The following is a 12114-nucleotide window of genomic DNA, read 5'->3' on the forward strand; positions in this document are numbered from 1 at the left end:
TTGTTAGCCACACGTGTAAGCACCTGCGAATGCTCACTGTCACGGCGTCATCATCCCGCTTTGGGGGAGCCGCCTGTCTTCCTGTCCCCTGCAGCAAGGTCCTCCCCAGCCCTCAGCAGGGCCCAAGCCCCACAGGCACCCCCGCTGACCTCTCCTCGTGGAGAAGCCACTCCTCGGCTTCGTGTGGCTCCTTTCTCGGAAGATTCTGAGAAGCTTTCCCACGCCATCTCAGTGTTCTAAGAGCATTTGGGAGCCTCCGCCATGCTGACGGTCAGGAAGGAGTTCGGAACGAGGGACGATGGCTGGGCCGAGCATCTGAGAACCAGAGCTGCCGGGACCCACCCCCCACTGTCCCTGTGGCCTTCCGCTGACTCCCTGCAGGCACCACCCACCAGAGGAGGACCACCTCCCCACAACACTTGTAAATGCCCAGCACCTCCCTTTCCCGGACCACATGCTCACTGGGAACTTTTCCGAAGGTGAGCCTAGAAACTCGCCCTGTGGCTGGACCCAAGCCCTGCCTCCTCCTGGATGGACACCTCCCGCCCGAGACTGACTGTCCCCTCCCTGTGCTCCCGCTGCCCCTCAGATGCTCGCACCATGGTACCTGGCACATGCTGGGGCTCTGCCGTCTCCTCCCCGGGGTGCTCAGTAAATGTGTGACGAGGAAGCGGCCCCAACCCTGGCATCAACTACACCCATCACCTCTGGGGAGTGGGGCCTGAGCGCAAGCCAACCTTCCCCAAGGATGCGCATCCCCGCCTCCTGTGCTGCTGTCCTGGGGGCGTCGGGGGGAGCTGGTCCACAGCCTCTTCCTCTCCCACCGCAGGTCTGGACAGTCTGGACAGTGAGCTCCCTGAGGGCAGGGATGAGGGCCCGTCACCTCCTGCTCTCGGGGCTGGAAGGGCGTGATGTCAAATACCCCTGCGGGTGGCGTGCTGGCACAGCACACATTCCCTACCCTGTCTTCTGACCTGGAAGGTTACGGGGCCACTGGATCATGAAACACCAAGGAAGCTTCTCCAGGGACAGAAGATCCAGTCTACTCAGAGGTGGATCTGTGCTCTCAGGCTGGAGCGCTTCGAATATTGTGGGACATTCTCGCTTACCATGACCTTGCTGAGACCCTGATTACTCAGGACGCATTTACTAAAATCTCATAACAGCCCCAAACTGGCCTCTCCCACGGAGGCCTCGGCTGGCCTCTGGCGTGACCGTTGCACTTGGGCCCAGTCGGGAGCGCACCCTCAGGGAACAGGCAACACCAATCAGGACAGAATCACCTTATCTACCACCTTTGCAAAGAAAACTAGCCCCATGATGACTCCCAAAATGCTCGGCATGAAACAGTAGCGAGGGTGGCTTAACGGTTAACATTGAGAGACGTATTTGGAAACTTTGGGGCGTTAGCAGCACACTCAAGATAAGTATGGGCTGGCAAAATCCTTTAAAAGAGAAACCCACTTACCTGGCACAAGGGGACGAGGAGGCCTCTTTTGAAATACTCTACCTGAGACGTGTGCATGCGTGTGTGTGCGCGCGCACACGTGTGTGCGTTAAGGTTCCCCACCCATCAGAGCACATGGGGTAGGGCACTGCTGTCTCCGTCAGGTGCAGCCGATGACCGGGGGAGTGGTGTCCCGGGAGCAGGGCATCCCTGAGAGGATGCCAGGCAGTCCCCAAGCCAAGCCCCGCCTGCGCCCAGAGGACCTACCAGAGTGCGTCCTCAGGTGGCCGGTGAGGGCGTCCCGCCGGCGACATGCGTAGTTGCAGAGATGGCACTTGAAGGGCTTCTCGCCCGAATGAAGCTTGATGTGCCGGAGCAGGTTGCCCTTCTGCGTGAAGGAGGCCCCGCACTGGTTGCACTGGAAAGGCCGCTCTCCTGCGGGGACGAGAAGGGAGCCGGTGAGAGCGGGACTCAGCGCTGGGACGAGGGGAGGACGTGGCGAGAAAGTTGTTTCCCGAGGGCCCGGTGACTTCCACCGGCTGCAGGTTTGATGGAACGTGAGGCTTTCAGACTAAACCTGCCAGTTCCTTAACGCTTCACTGGTTGGGTCAATTTGATCTGAAAATCTAATTTTTTTCCCCTAAATCAGAATGGCACATCACAATGCAAATTCAAACTCATTTAAATAAAGTGGCTGCAACATTTTGCGATGAAGAGCCACTCTTCCTCTTCAGCAGTTTTGGAATAAACCAATATCCAATTTTGCGTGTTGTGGCATTTGGTGGGGCTTTTAATGTGGCTTTTTTCAAAGGGTCTTTAAAATATGCCACTGAAGCAGCAAAATAAAAAGGAAACTCATTAAAAATGCATTTCAGGATCACAAGTTCATTTCAGCGTTACATTCTTATATTTAAATGAAAGGCACTTCATTATAACAGTTATAATAACTTCTTTTCATTTACATTTTCCCTGTATTTTCCCTTTCAATTTCTTCTCCATTACCTGTCTGTCCCTATGCAGGCAAATCAGGAAAGAGACAAGACAGAGTGTGAGGGTGGGAGAGAGAGAGAAAGAGAAAGATTGAATAAAATGAGAAGTTGAGAGACTGGAGGGAAGGTCTGCACCGTCCAGAGAAGAGTCCCGAATCTCCCGGTGATGCTGCCTCAAAATCTGACCTGCACTGAGGTTTCTGGCTTTTTGCTTTCCTCACAATCCTACAGCCTTGACGCTAGTATTGTTCTATCCATATTCATAGAAGACAGTTATATTTTCAGTACAAATATTCTAAGAGGTGCAATTTAGTTGTCATTAGGAATTCTTTCAGGGGTGGCACTACTGGAGTGGTGACAAAAACAAAAACAACAAAAAAAACACTGGACCCTCTGCTGTGTGTCAGCTCATGTCCCCAAACTCTGAATCCAACAAAGGAATAAACAGGTATCTGTGCTCAAGAAATACGCCACTGAGTAGTAATAGGTCTCAGAATCTAAAATCGGGGAACATTTTTATTTAACTCTCAATTAAAAGAGGGATACATTTGTCATGTTTAAGTAAGCATTAAAGCTCTTTTAAAAACAAATGCTTTTTTTTTTCCTTTTTTTTTTTTTTAAGAAGGAGAGCTCTGTATGACCACAGTATCTGGTGTTGAGATACCATGAGAATGCACTTCCTATTAACAATTTTTTCTTCAGAAAGAAGAATGTGTTAAAATGTACAGTCAATTTTCCCAATTGGCTTACATGATTTTAGTGAACAAGACAGCACTTAGCAAAAGCGATTAAGTAGAAGCATATCTGGTACTCTTAAAATCTACACCAGATTAAATTTAAAAGTCTATATTGGCCTCTGAATTTCATGGTTAGCATCATTCTTAATTTTAAGTGGGCAGGACAGATGTGCTACTGGAAAAACTGAAACTAATTTACAATGATATTCAATCATAGACCATTTGGAAACTTGACACGAACCAGAATATATTCAGAATTCTCCCAAATCTAGATCTAGATTGGACTTGGCTGAGCAGAGGAAGTCCAGCAGGTGGGAAGGTGATTATAAATGTAACTAACTACCTAAATCTCTGAGTTAGGAGGCCACAATGGATGAGATTAAAATAGCTGATAGGCAGCCCCGAGGAGCGTCCAATAGAGATTGTTAATTACCTACTAGAAACACTTCTGAGCCTTCACACACACACACACACACACACACACACACACGCGCGCGCGCGCGCGCGCGTGTGGCTGCCGTGCTTAACTCTAAGCAGACAAAAGAAGGAAGAAGAGTCCAGAGCGACCTCGCAGGGGAAAAGCCTCACCCACTCGCTCTGGCAGGGGGACCCTCGGGCTGGCTGTTCTGGAAAGCTGGGTGATCTCATGCCACGCAGGTGCGTGTGACAAGGATGTGGGCCACTCTTGGTGACCAGCGTGCCTCAGTGTGACCCCACCCATTGTGAGGCGTCCCCTCTGTGCTGACGAGGTGCTTGCTGGGCTCCCCCCGAGCTCGGGCGGGCTGGAGGGAACACCGGCTTGGACCCTGCCGTCCAGCCAGCCTCTGTGCAGGACAGCCGGTCAGCAGAGCGAGAAAGGACAGATCCTTCCAGCCACGCGTCCCTTCTGCAGAACAGGGCAGGCAGGAAAGACAGGGGCCGTGCCTTGGAGAGTGCAATCTGTCTTCCAATTTGAGTCATCGGCTCTAGTGTGTCCTGCTGGGCCTGGTGTCTTAATCCCGCTGGTAAGCGTTCCCGGAAATCTATTTGTTTCTGATTTGCTGTGCTGGCATGAATATGTATCACAGGGCCCGGGGACCGGAAGACAGCGTTCCCTGAACTGACAACACGGAGCTCAACTCAAGGTGGTTTCCCTTTGGAGGTGTTAGCAGGAAAGGGATCAGGGCCCCAGAGCTAGACGACACAACACGGCCCACGATACCTGTGTACTGCTACTGGTGATCGCTTGCCCCCCGCACGTATACGGCTGATGGGAGCCAAGTTAGACCAAGTTCCTCCAAGGCTGTATTCCCTTATAGTTAATTGGGATGAGGGCCTTCATATCATTAATTCAAAATTTACTTTTTAATCCCAGGAACTCTATAATCTGCCATTTCAGAGACTCCCTGTAAGAAATGTCTGAGCTCCTTTGCATAACTTAATTGGGCAAAAAAGAAAGTCTCCACGGATGCCCACATCAAGAAATTTCTGACCCTATATCCGAAGAAAGTGAATTAAAAAATACACGGAACTACGAGGCTTCGCTTGGGCTTATTGCAGCTGTGCCTTGTAACAGCACCCAGTGCGATGCCGTGTTTATAAAGCACGGAGACTCTGCCTTTCCGCCTTATAGATGGGAACAGAGTGGGCACAGGGCCGGACAGAATAACCATAATTCAGACACTTTTCTTGATGCTTCCTGTTAAAAATCCCATCATTTAGAATCAGATTACTGCACGTTCCTCTCCCACTACCTTCTGTCTGACTCCCCCGTGAGCCCTCAGAGGTTGGCGGGAAAGTGTTACTACGACGCTTGAGTTTAAAAAAATGAAACTGAACAGCAAAACTGGGGAAGTGAAACGGTGTCATCAATGGACGACTCACACAAGGGCAGCCCTGGCCCCGCTCGGAGGCGGTGACGTGGGAGATTGCCCCGGACAGCTGCAGTCCTCCAGAAGGAAACCCCAGTGCGCCCATCCCACTCGGTGACGGCAGGTGCGAGTCCTGGCTTCTGGGGGGACATTAGGTGGAGCCCAGGCTCCCCGACGAAGGGCCCCCTGAAATGGCACTGTTTCCGGTCCACTGGCAACTGCATGTCCCACCACCTACAGATGCTCCCAGTGTCCTCTGGGTCTGGACCAGAGTCTGCATTTTCAAAGGACACCCCAGTGATTTATGGGGACTTGACGTGTTAGAGAATTCAGGACGGGGTCGGTGATTAGCAAAGCATGTCTTTCTGATACATTCCACTCCGATTCCAGGAAAGTGGAAACCTTCTAGCATGTCTATTTATTCAAACCTAGTTTGGCCAAACTATTTCTATATCGACCTATGACTATATTTATGCAAAGTGGAAAAGCATTATGAAAACAAATCAGGAGTGCCTTGTTTCGTTTTTTTTTTTTTTTAAATAAAAGTCAAAGCAGGAACCATAAAACTGATGGTCTCTATGTCCCTCTTTCTGGAATGAACTTGTTCTGTAAGCGAAAGACTGCGTGTTGGCACCTACTTGGCCCGTGGCCACTATTTGTGGGCAGAAGTGGGCAGCAGACAGCCGGTCTACTCTGTATGTCTATGCTTGGCGGGTTTATTCATTAAATGCAATTATTCTTTCTATCAGGGCAGGAGGTCATTATATTTTGGCCATTTAGTATGCCAGCATTCCATTAGTTATCAAATATTTATTGAAGAGAACTTTCACTGTATAGTCAGGTTTTACATGAATTAGCAGGAAAGTAATTCATGTGCGAGGTCTATTCCTCCATCAGGAATGAATGGATACGGGTCCCTGTGTTATCCTGTGAAGGGTCTATCACCACGTAACCTACCCTCACGTTGATTTCCACCTCATTACAAAGTGGGGAGCCTGACTGCTCTTCTGCGAGTTCCCTTGGGGCTGGATGTGGCGTGGACATTCCACCGGATAATTGGAGGATTAAGAGGCACATTGGGAAAAGCAAAGTCTGCTAAACTGTAGAAGTTAAGTTTTTACCGAAAATGAATGTTGACTGAAAATAAACATATTTTACGGTTTTCCAGATGTATGACAAACAGAAATTATTTTGGGAACTGCCTGATTCAAATACAAAAAGGACAACTCCACAAAGGTCCGCATTTCCTGACAACCCAGCTGTTTTGCTCCATGAATTTTCTGAGTTCCTGCTTCAGTTTTGATAATCAGATAAACGTTTGGCCCCTGGGGAGAATCGCATGAGGCTGTGATGCTCTTCCTTACTTCCCTGAGCTAGCGGACAAAACCCACCCTGCTTCTTCAGCCTGCTTTTATCGGTTTGTTTTTCTCCTCTTGTGGAGAACAGGGGCAGACGCTGGCTTTATGATGACCTAAGATGCCACCCACCGGGACAGCAACGGCTCACGGTATGTTTTATGTCCAAACTTTCAGTGACCACTGGAGTTGGCACATTTATTGTGTTGTTTCCACCTTTCAGGCAGAAGAGCAAAGTTTCTGTTCAATTCAAAAGACACCTTATGCATGCAGTTTAGGTAAGATGTGACCTGTTAACATTTTATTTTGAAGACTGTCTAGTGCCACTTGTGGTGACAGTCCTGGTGGGGACACCCGTGACTGGTCACCCACCAGGACTGTGCACCCTGGGGGATGTGGATGGTGCAGAACGGAAACCCTATTCCTCCGGCCCTCAATGTGAGAACATGTCAGGAGCCTGGGTGCAGCCGTCAGACACAAGATTGTCTGCATCCCTTCATTTCTGGACACAGAATACTGTTTTCTACTGCCAAAGCCTCCTCTGCCCCGTCCACTAGGACAGGGGTTTGGGTATTAAATTCTTTACCAATTTGAGATAGAAACCAGTGGCAACCAAAGCATCTTGGTGGGAGTGTCACCTGCTGGAGGATAAGCCATCTGAAAACAGAACTCTTTCTGAAAGACTAAATTTTGCTGCTATTCAATCATTCAACGAATGTTTCTAAAAATCAAGCCTTGTCAGTTTGGATACCCCCAACATGCACATTTGACTCATGGGTTTCTTAGTGGAAAACTGGAGGAGTAGATTTCCGTGTATCAATCTCCTCTTATCTTGCTTTGTCTTGTTTTTTGAAGGGTGAACCACCTGACAGCCCCACCGCCAATATTTAGAGAATGTGCTCTCAGGCCCTTGTCAGAACTTGCACACCGGTTACCTTTTCCTTTTTGTTTACGGCTTTAATATATAGGATCGAATTGGTGCATGTTCAGAAGTCCTTTTCTGAATATTGCTCCCGAATAGGGAGGCTACGCCTCGCCCAGGACACTCAGCCGGGAAGGGCCTTGTCCTCTGCAACACCCCGTGGGCCCCTCCAGGCCGCCAAAGGAGGAACCACGCCAGGCCTTACCAGTGTGGCTTCTTTTGTGCACCGTGAGCACATTGGGGCCGATGCAAATTATCCCACAGACATCACACTTTAGTTTGCCGTTAGGAAGTCGAATGCCCCCAGCTCCTGACAAAGTTCTGCTGCCTTGGGCACCGTGGGAGCCATTCATTTTCTCTCCGGAGGCATCGAGCATCCGCAAGTCCTCCGCACACTCTTCCCCATTCACTTCACAGGCACGCCCATTCTCTTCATCACTCTGAGTCTCTACTTTAACATTACCAGCTGAAAGAGACAATACAACACAGGGGCCGTTCAGTGTCATCGCAAAAACACAACAGGACAGCACAGCAGCAGAGATAACCCGGCGGGAGCGGCACCTGCTAAACACGGGTTCCTGGCAGCTGACACCAGGGGACAGTGGCCCGGGCTCTGGACCCACCGGCCCACAGGGGACTGTGATACATGGCAGCAAGCATCACGGCTTTGGGACCCTCGTCTGCCCTCTCTGTAGGTCCGAAGGGCAGACGGTGGAAATGCATGGAATTTATAAATTCTCGCTTTAGACTGGGTGTGTGTGGGGGGACCTCTATGCAGGGTAAGGTCACCGGGTCCACTGTGACAGCCTGGGCCCCTCTGGAGGGACCTGAGGCCAAGTCCAACACCCCGTGAGCCAGAAGACCCCTCACGCCAGAAGGTGAGTACTGATCACGTAGCACCCCCCCTAGGTGTGGGACCTTGTTTGGCAAAACCCCCTAAGAAGCGCTTATCTAGCCTGAAAAAGTCCCCTTAATCATAAGGAAAAGCATAAACTACCTTTCCTTCATTCACGTATGAATAAACATGGAGACAAAACTCAGCAAACACGCGCTCAGATTTCTGACCAGAGATTCCTGAAAGAGCTCTGTTTGTTTGTTTCTTTGGCACGTGATCACTCTAAACCCTTTTTATTCCACGATGAGAATAAAACCTGCGTCCTAAAGTAGGGCCACGATTTCTCAGGTTTCTTCCAGTTGCAGAAGGGTTGACCAGCATGATGGTGAACGTCACAGATCTGCAGTAGCTTTTCAGAAAGTAAGACTCGTGTGTGCACGGGGGTGAAGGGCTCCTGGTAGCAGTACAATAACCACTGTCTACTCTGCATTTAGAGTCATTATTTCTGTCATTCATGTATTTTTCCCAGTAAAGAAAATAGTCATTTGGTTTTTGCATTCTTCTGAGACACCAAGTGATGGTGGACGGCTGAATCCAATACTGTAATGACCGGGAGAAACTGCAGTTACACTGAAAGGCCTCAAGTTCATCACAGTCTCTAGAGATGAATGAGAGGAAGTAGGTAAATTCTGCCCAGTAAAATAATCAATGAGATCGACAGTAACTACGGCTACAAAATCTTTGATCAATGTTGTAAATCAGTGGTTCTCCAAGTGTGGTCCCTGGACCAGCAGTACTGGCATCTCCTGAGAACCTGTTGGAAGAGCAGACTCTTGGGTCCACCCTAACCCGCTGAACTAGAAAGTCTGGGGGGTGGGCCCTGCCCTGGGCGTTCCTCACATGAGCCTCCAAGGGATTCCCACGTACACTCGAGTCTGAGAAAAACTGTGCTAGTAACACTCCAAGTTCGTTTGACTCAACACATTTCTCGTGATTTGGAAGCCCAGAGCCCAGACTCTGAAATCAAAAGCCCTGGTTTAGAATCTCAGCTCCACTCTTTACAGGCTCTGAGGTCTTGGGCAAATGAGAGCACGTTCCCAGGAACTACCCACGCTAGCCCAGCAGGGGCTCTGAGAGGACTCAGTGGGTAAAGGGATGTAACGTGAACTTAGGCCAGTGACTGGCCTGGCAAATGAGAGCAGCACGTTCCCATAGAGCCGTCCCCTTGAGGGGGCTCCCCAGGAATGTTCATGGCACGGACCGTGTGCCAGGCACTTTAACTGCCCTGTAATGGGTAACCCTCACAACGGCCCTATAAGTGAGGTGCTGTTATCCTATTTTACAGTTGAAGATGCCCAGGCACAGAGAAGTCGAGCAACTTGCCTGAGGTCACACAGCTGGGAGATACTGCAGGCAGCCTGGCCCCAGGGCCTACGCTCCTAACCGCCACACCGCCCAGGTTGCCCATCAGATCTTTGGAAAGAAGACTTGCAGACAAATAAGCAAACGGAACAAATGAGCTGGGACACGGGCCACACCCCCACTGTGGACTTGGAGACCCCAGAAGTGAGGGGATATCTCTTCCCATCACATTCTGGCATCACAGAAGACTGTCCCGAGGACTCAGGAAGTGGGGGTGTCCAGGTGAGCCCCCCTACTAGATCCCGAAGAGCAGGGGCTTGGGAGCATCCTGCATCTCAGCGGCCTCCTGCTGACCTCTCCCAGCCTCCGGAGACAGGGAACCAAGCCCTCCGACATGGCGAGCTCAGGAGACGAGACAGGTAAGGAGGGTAGCTGTGCCATCATGTGAAGGAGCTTCACCCCTGAGCCCTCTGGAATCACGTTCTCAAAGCTAACTCACGAGGGCCTCCCTACCCACTGGGTTCTGCTCCAGAATGCTCAAAGCCCTCTGCACTCCTTCACCGGGGTTATTTTTAATCATCTCTCTCATGGCTTTTGAAAATGAGATGGGGCCAGTTCAGAGCACAGCAGGGCAAATGACTGTAGGTGTGGCAGGTCCTCCAGTGCCCGGAGGTGGGACCCGGGGTGCAGGCCAAGGACCCTGTGGACGGAGGAAGGGAACCAGGCAGATGAACAAGCGCTGGCATAATTCCCTCCGCCGATCTTCCTGCACTCAGCTCCAGGTCGTAAGTTTAGAGGCAACCAGCTCAATGGGACCGACTCTTGCTTTCTCCAAAACACACCTCAGTATAGGACTTATTAACGCTTGCCCCCAACTCCCACCTGTTCTGCATTAAGAAGACAGGTGTTTGTGTGACCGTCTGGTGGCCCTGTGGCTTGTGTCGATGACGAAGTGCTGGCCCTTCCTGGTGAGCAACAGGGGAGCTTCGGGCGACCTGAGGTTTCTGCCATCAGGACACACGTCCCGGTCCCGCGGGCAGCCTGCTGGCAGAGCAGGTAAAGCGCGTCAGGAGTGAACGGGATGAGGACAGCGGGAGTGAAAATCGAGGGACGGATGTCACCTTAAATACCGCAGACGCCCTCAAGCCAGAAGCCTTGACGCCAGTCACCCATCCGACCGCAGTTTGTGCAGGCAGGCCAGCTGCCACGTGGCAGCTTCTCTGAGGACCCTGTTCACAGAGCCGAAAACCAGAGGCTGAAGAGAGCTTATTTTAAATTACCCTCCGATCACTGTGGGTCCCCTCGTACAACTTTAGGTAGATGTGTTTGGTGCCAGAAGAGACCAAACTCGAAGAAGAAAATCCAGTATCCTGTGATGTTCTGGTTTTCGGAAAAAAGGTAGGCAGACCCCCAGACTGGGGGTCCCTGCATCACAGTGGCAAGGCCAAGGCAGCGTAAATAATGGGAACCGGACAGAGCGCCCCAGGCAAGCAAAGGGTAGATGCACTGAGTCCCGGAGGCCAGGTGCCGGGGATGCAGAGCCGGACGCGTGCTAGAGCTCTGGGGGTGAATTTGAGGCCAGACTGTGACAGGAAAGATCTGTGGCAAGTAAGAGGGGAGAAAGGGGACCTGAGGGGGCTGGGAGTGGACGTGAGAACCAGAGAGCAACACGTCAGCGAGGGCTCAGCAGATTCAAGCACGTGTGCATTTTCTCTCAGTGTTGGGGGAAGGTTCCCATCTCTTCGTGGACAAATGCAGGCTGGGTGCTGGTTGCACGGAAGAGGGGCAGAGATGCCCCCCACCCCTGCGTCTGTGAAAACGGGGCCTCTCGTCTGATCGGGAGGCGAATACAGGCGACATGCGTCTTATTTTCGTAGATGATGGAAATCAGGCCACGGAACTGTCTTAAAACATGGCAAACACAGACCAGATCTCAAAGGTCAAAATCTAACAGACATCCATCACTTAAGGTAGAATACACATTTTAGAAACACAAGCTTGGACAGGGGTGTCTTGGCTTCACCACCTCGGGAAATGTGAAAATGGCTTCGGGGCTTTTAGGTCATGAGGAGCTTGATTAGTGACGAGGCCTGAGCAAAGGACAGCAGAGGCTGCGGTCTTGGGGGCCTCTGTTATTGACATCTAGAGTCCCCTGAGCCAGCCAGGCCGGACGCCTCCTTTAAATGGGGGAGTGCAGCCCGGAGAGGGTCAGAAAGAAGGAAGTCGGGGGACACTGAAGCCCATTCCTAGGGGACATTGCGGGGCCTGGACATGCTCGGCTCAGAGACACAAGCCTCCGGCTGAGAGCAGAGATGCCGCCACCCACCCTGAGCTCCTGAACGAGGGGAAGCAGAAAGAGCGGCAAAGTGGGGATCGGCGGTCCCTCCACGGGGGGCACCCGTCCTGGGAGGCCTCGGAGCAGCCCGAGGGCAGAGGGCAATAGCCGGGCTCTCGCTGCCCGGCTCCCAGGCAAGGCGCCAGAGGGGCGGGTGCTGGTGCGGGAAGGCCCTCGGGGGTCTGAGTGCTGGTGGGCCTGTGATTCTGAACTCCACCCACCGAGAGTCAGCGGCACCAGCCTTTACTCCAACCAGTGAAGGAGGAGACTGGGAACAGGTGC

The 12114-nt window shown here is 51.5% G+C and overlaps 1 protein-coding gene across 13 annotated transcripts in view; it reads right to left on the minus strand.

Moving 5' to 3' along the window:
- The window catches only part of IKZF1 (IKAROS family zinc finger 1), a 115285-nt gene that overhangs the window by 16650 nt on the left and 86521 nt on the right, over window positions 1-12114 (minus strand). For 9 of the 13 annotated variants that reach the window (XM_022593208.3, XM_022593209.3, XM_022593203.3 and 6 more), the window contains 2 exons: window positions 7506-7766; window positions 1715-1882 (listed from right to left, as the gene is read on the minus strand). In XM_022593208.3, the coding sequence (XP_022448916.1) occupies window positions 1715-1882; window positions 7506-7766 (429 nt within the window). The remainder of the gene's footprint in view (window positions 1-1714; window positions 1883-7505; window positions 7767-12114) is intronic. The other 4 variants (XM_022593214.3, XM_022593213.3, XM_022593212.3 and 1 more) reach the window with 1 other exon arrangement.

Source organism: Delphinapterus leucas, chromosome 9 (assembly GCF_059928025.1).
Source record: "Delphinapterus leucas isolate spDelLeu-1000000601 "Yukka" chromosome 9, BTC_Dleu_Yukka2, whole genome shotgun sequence".
Lineage (NCBI taxonomy): Eukaryota > Metazoa > Chordata > Mammalia > Artiodactyla > Monodontidae > Delphinapterus > Delphinapterus leucas.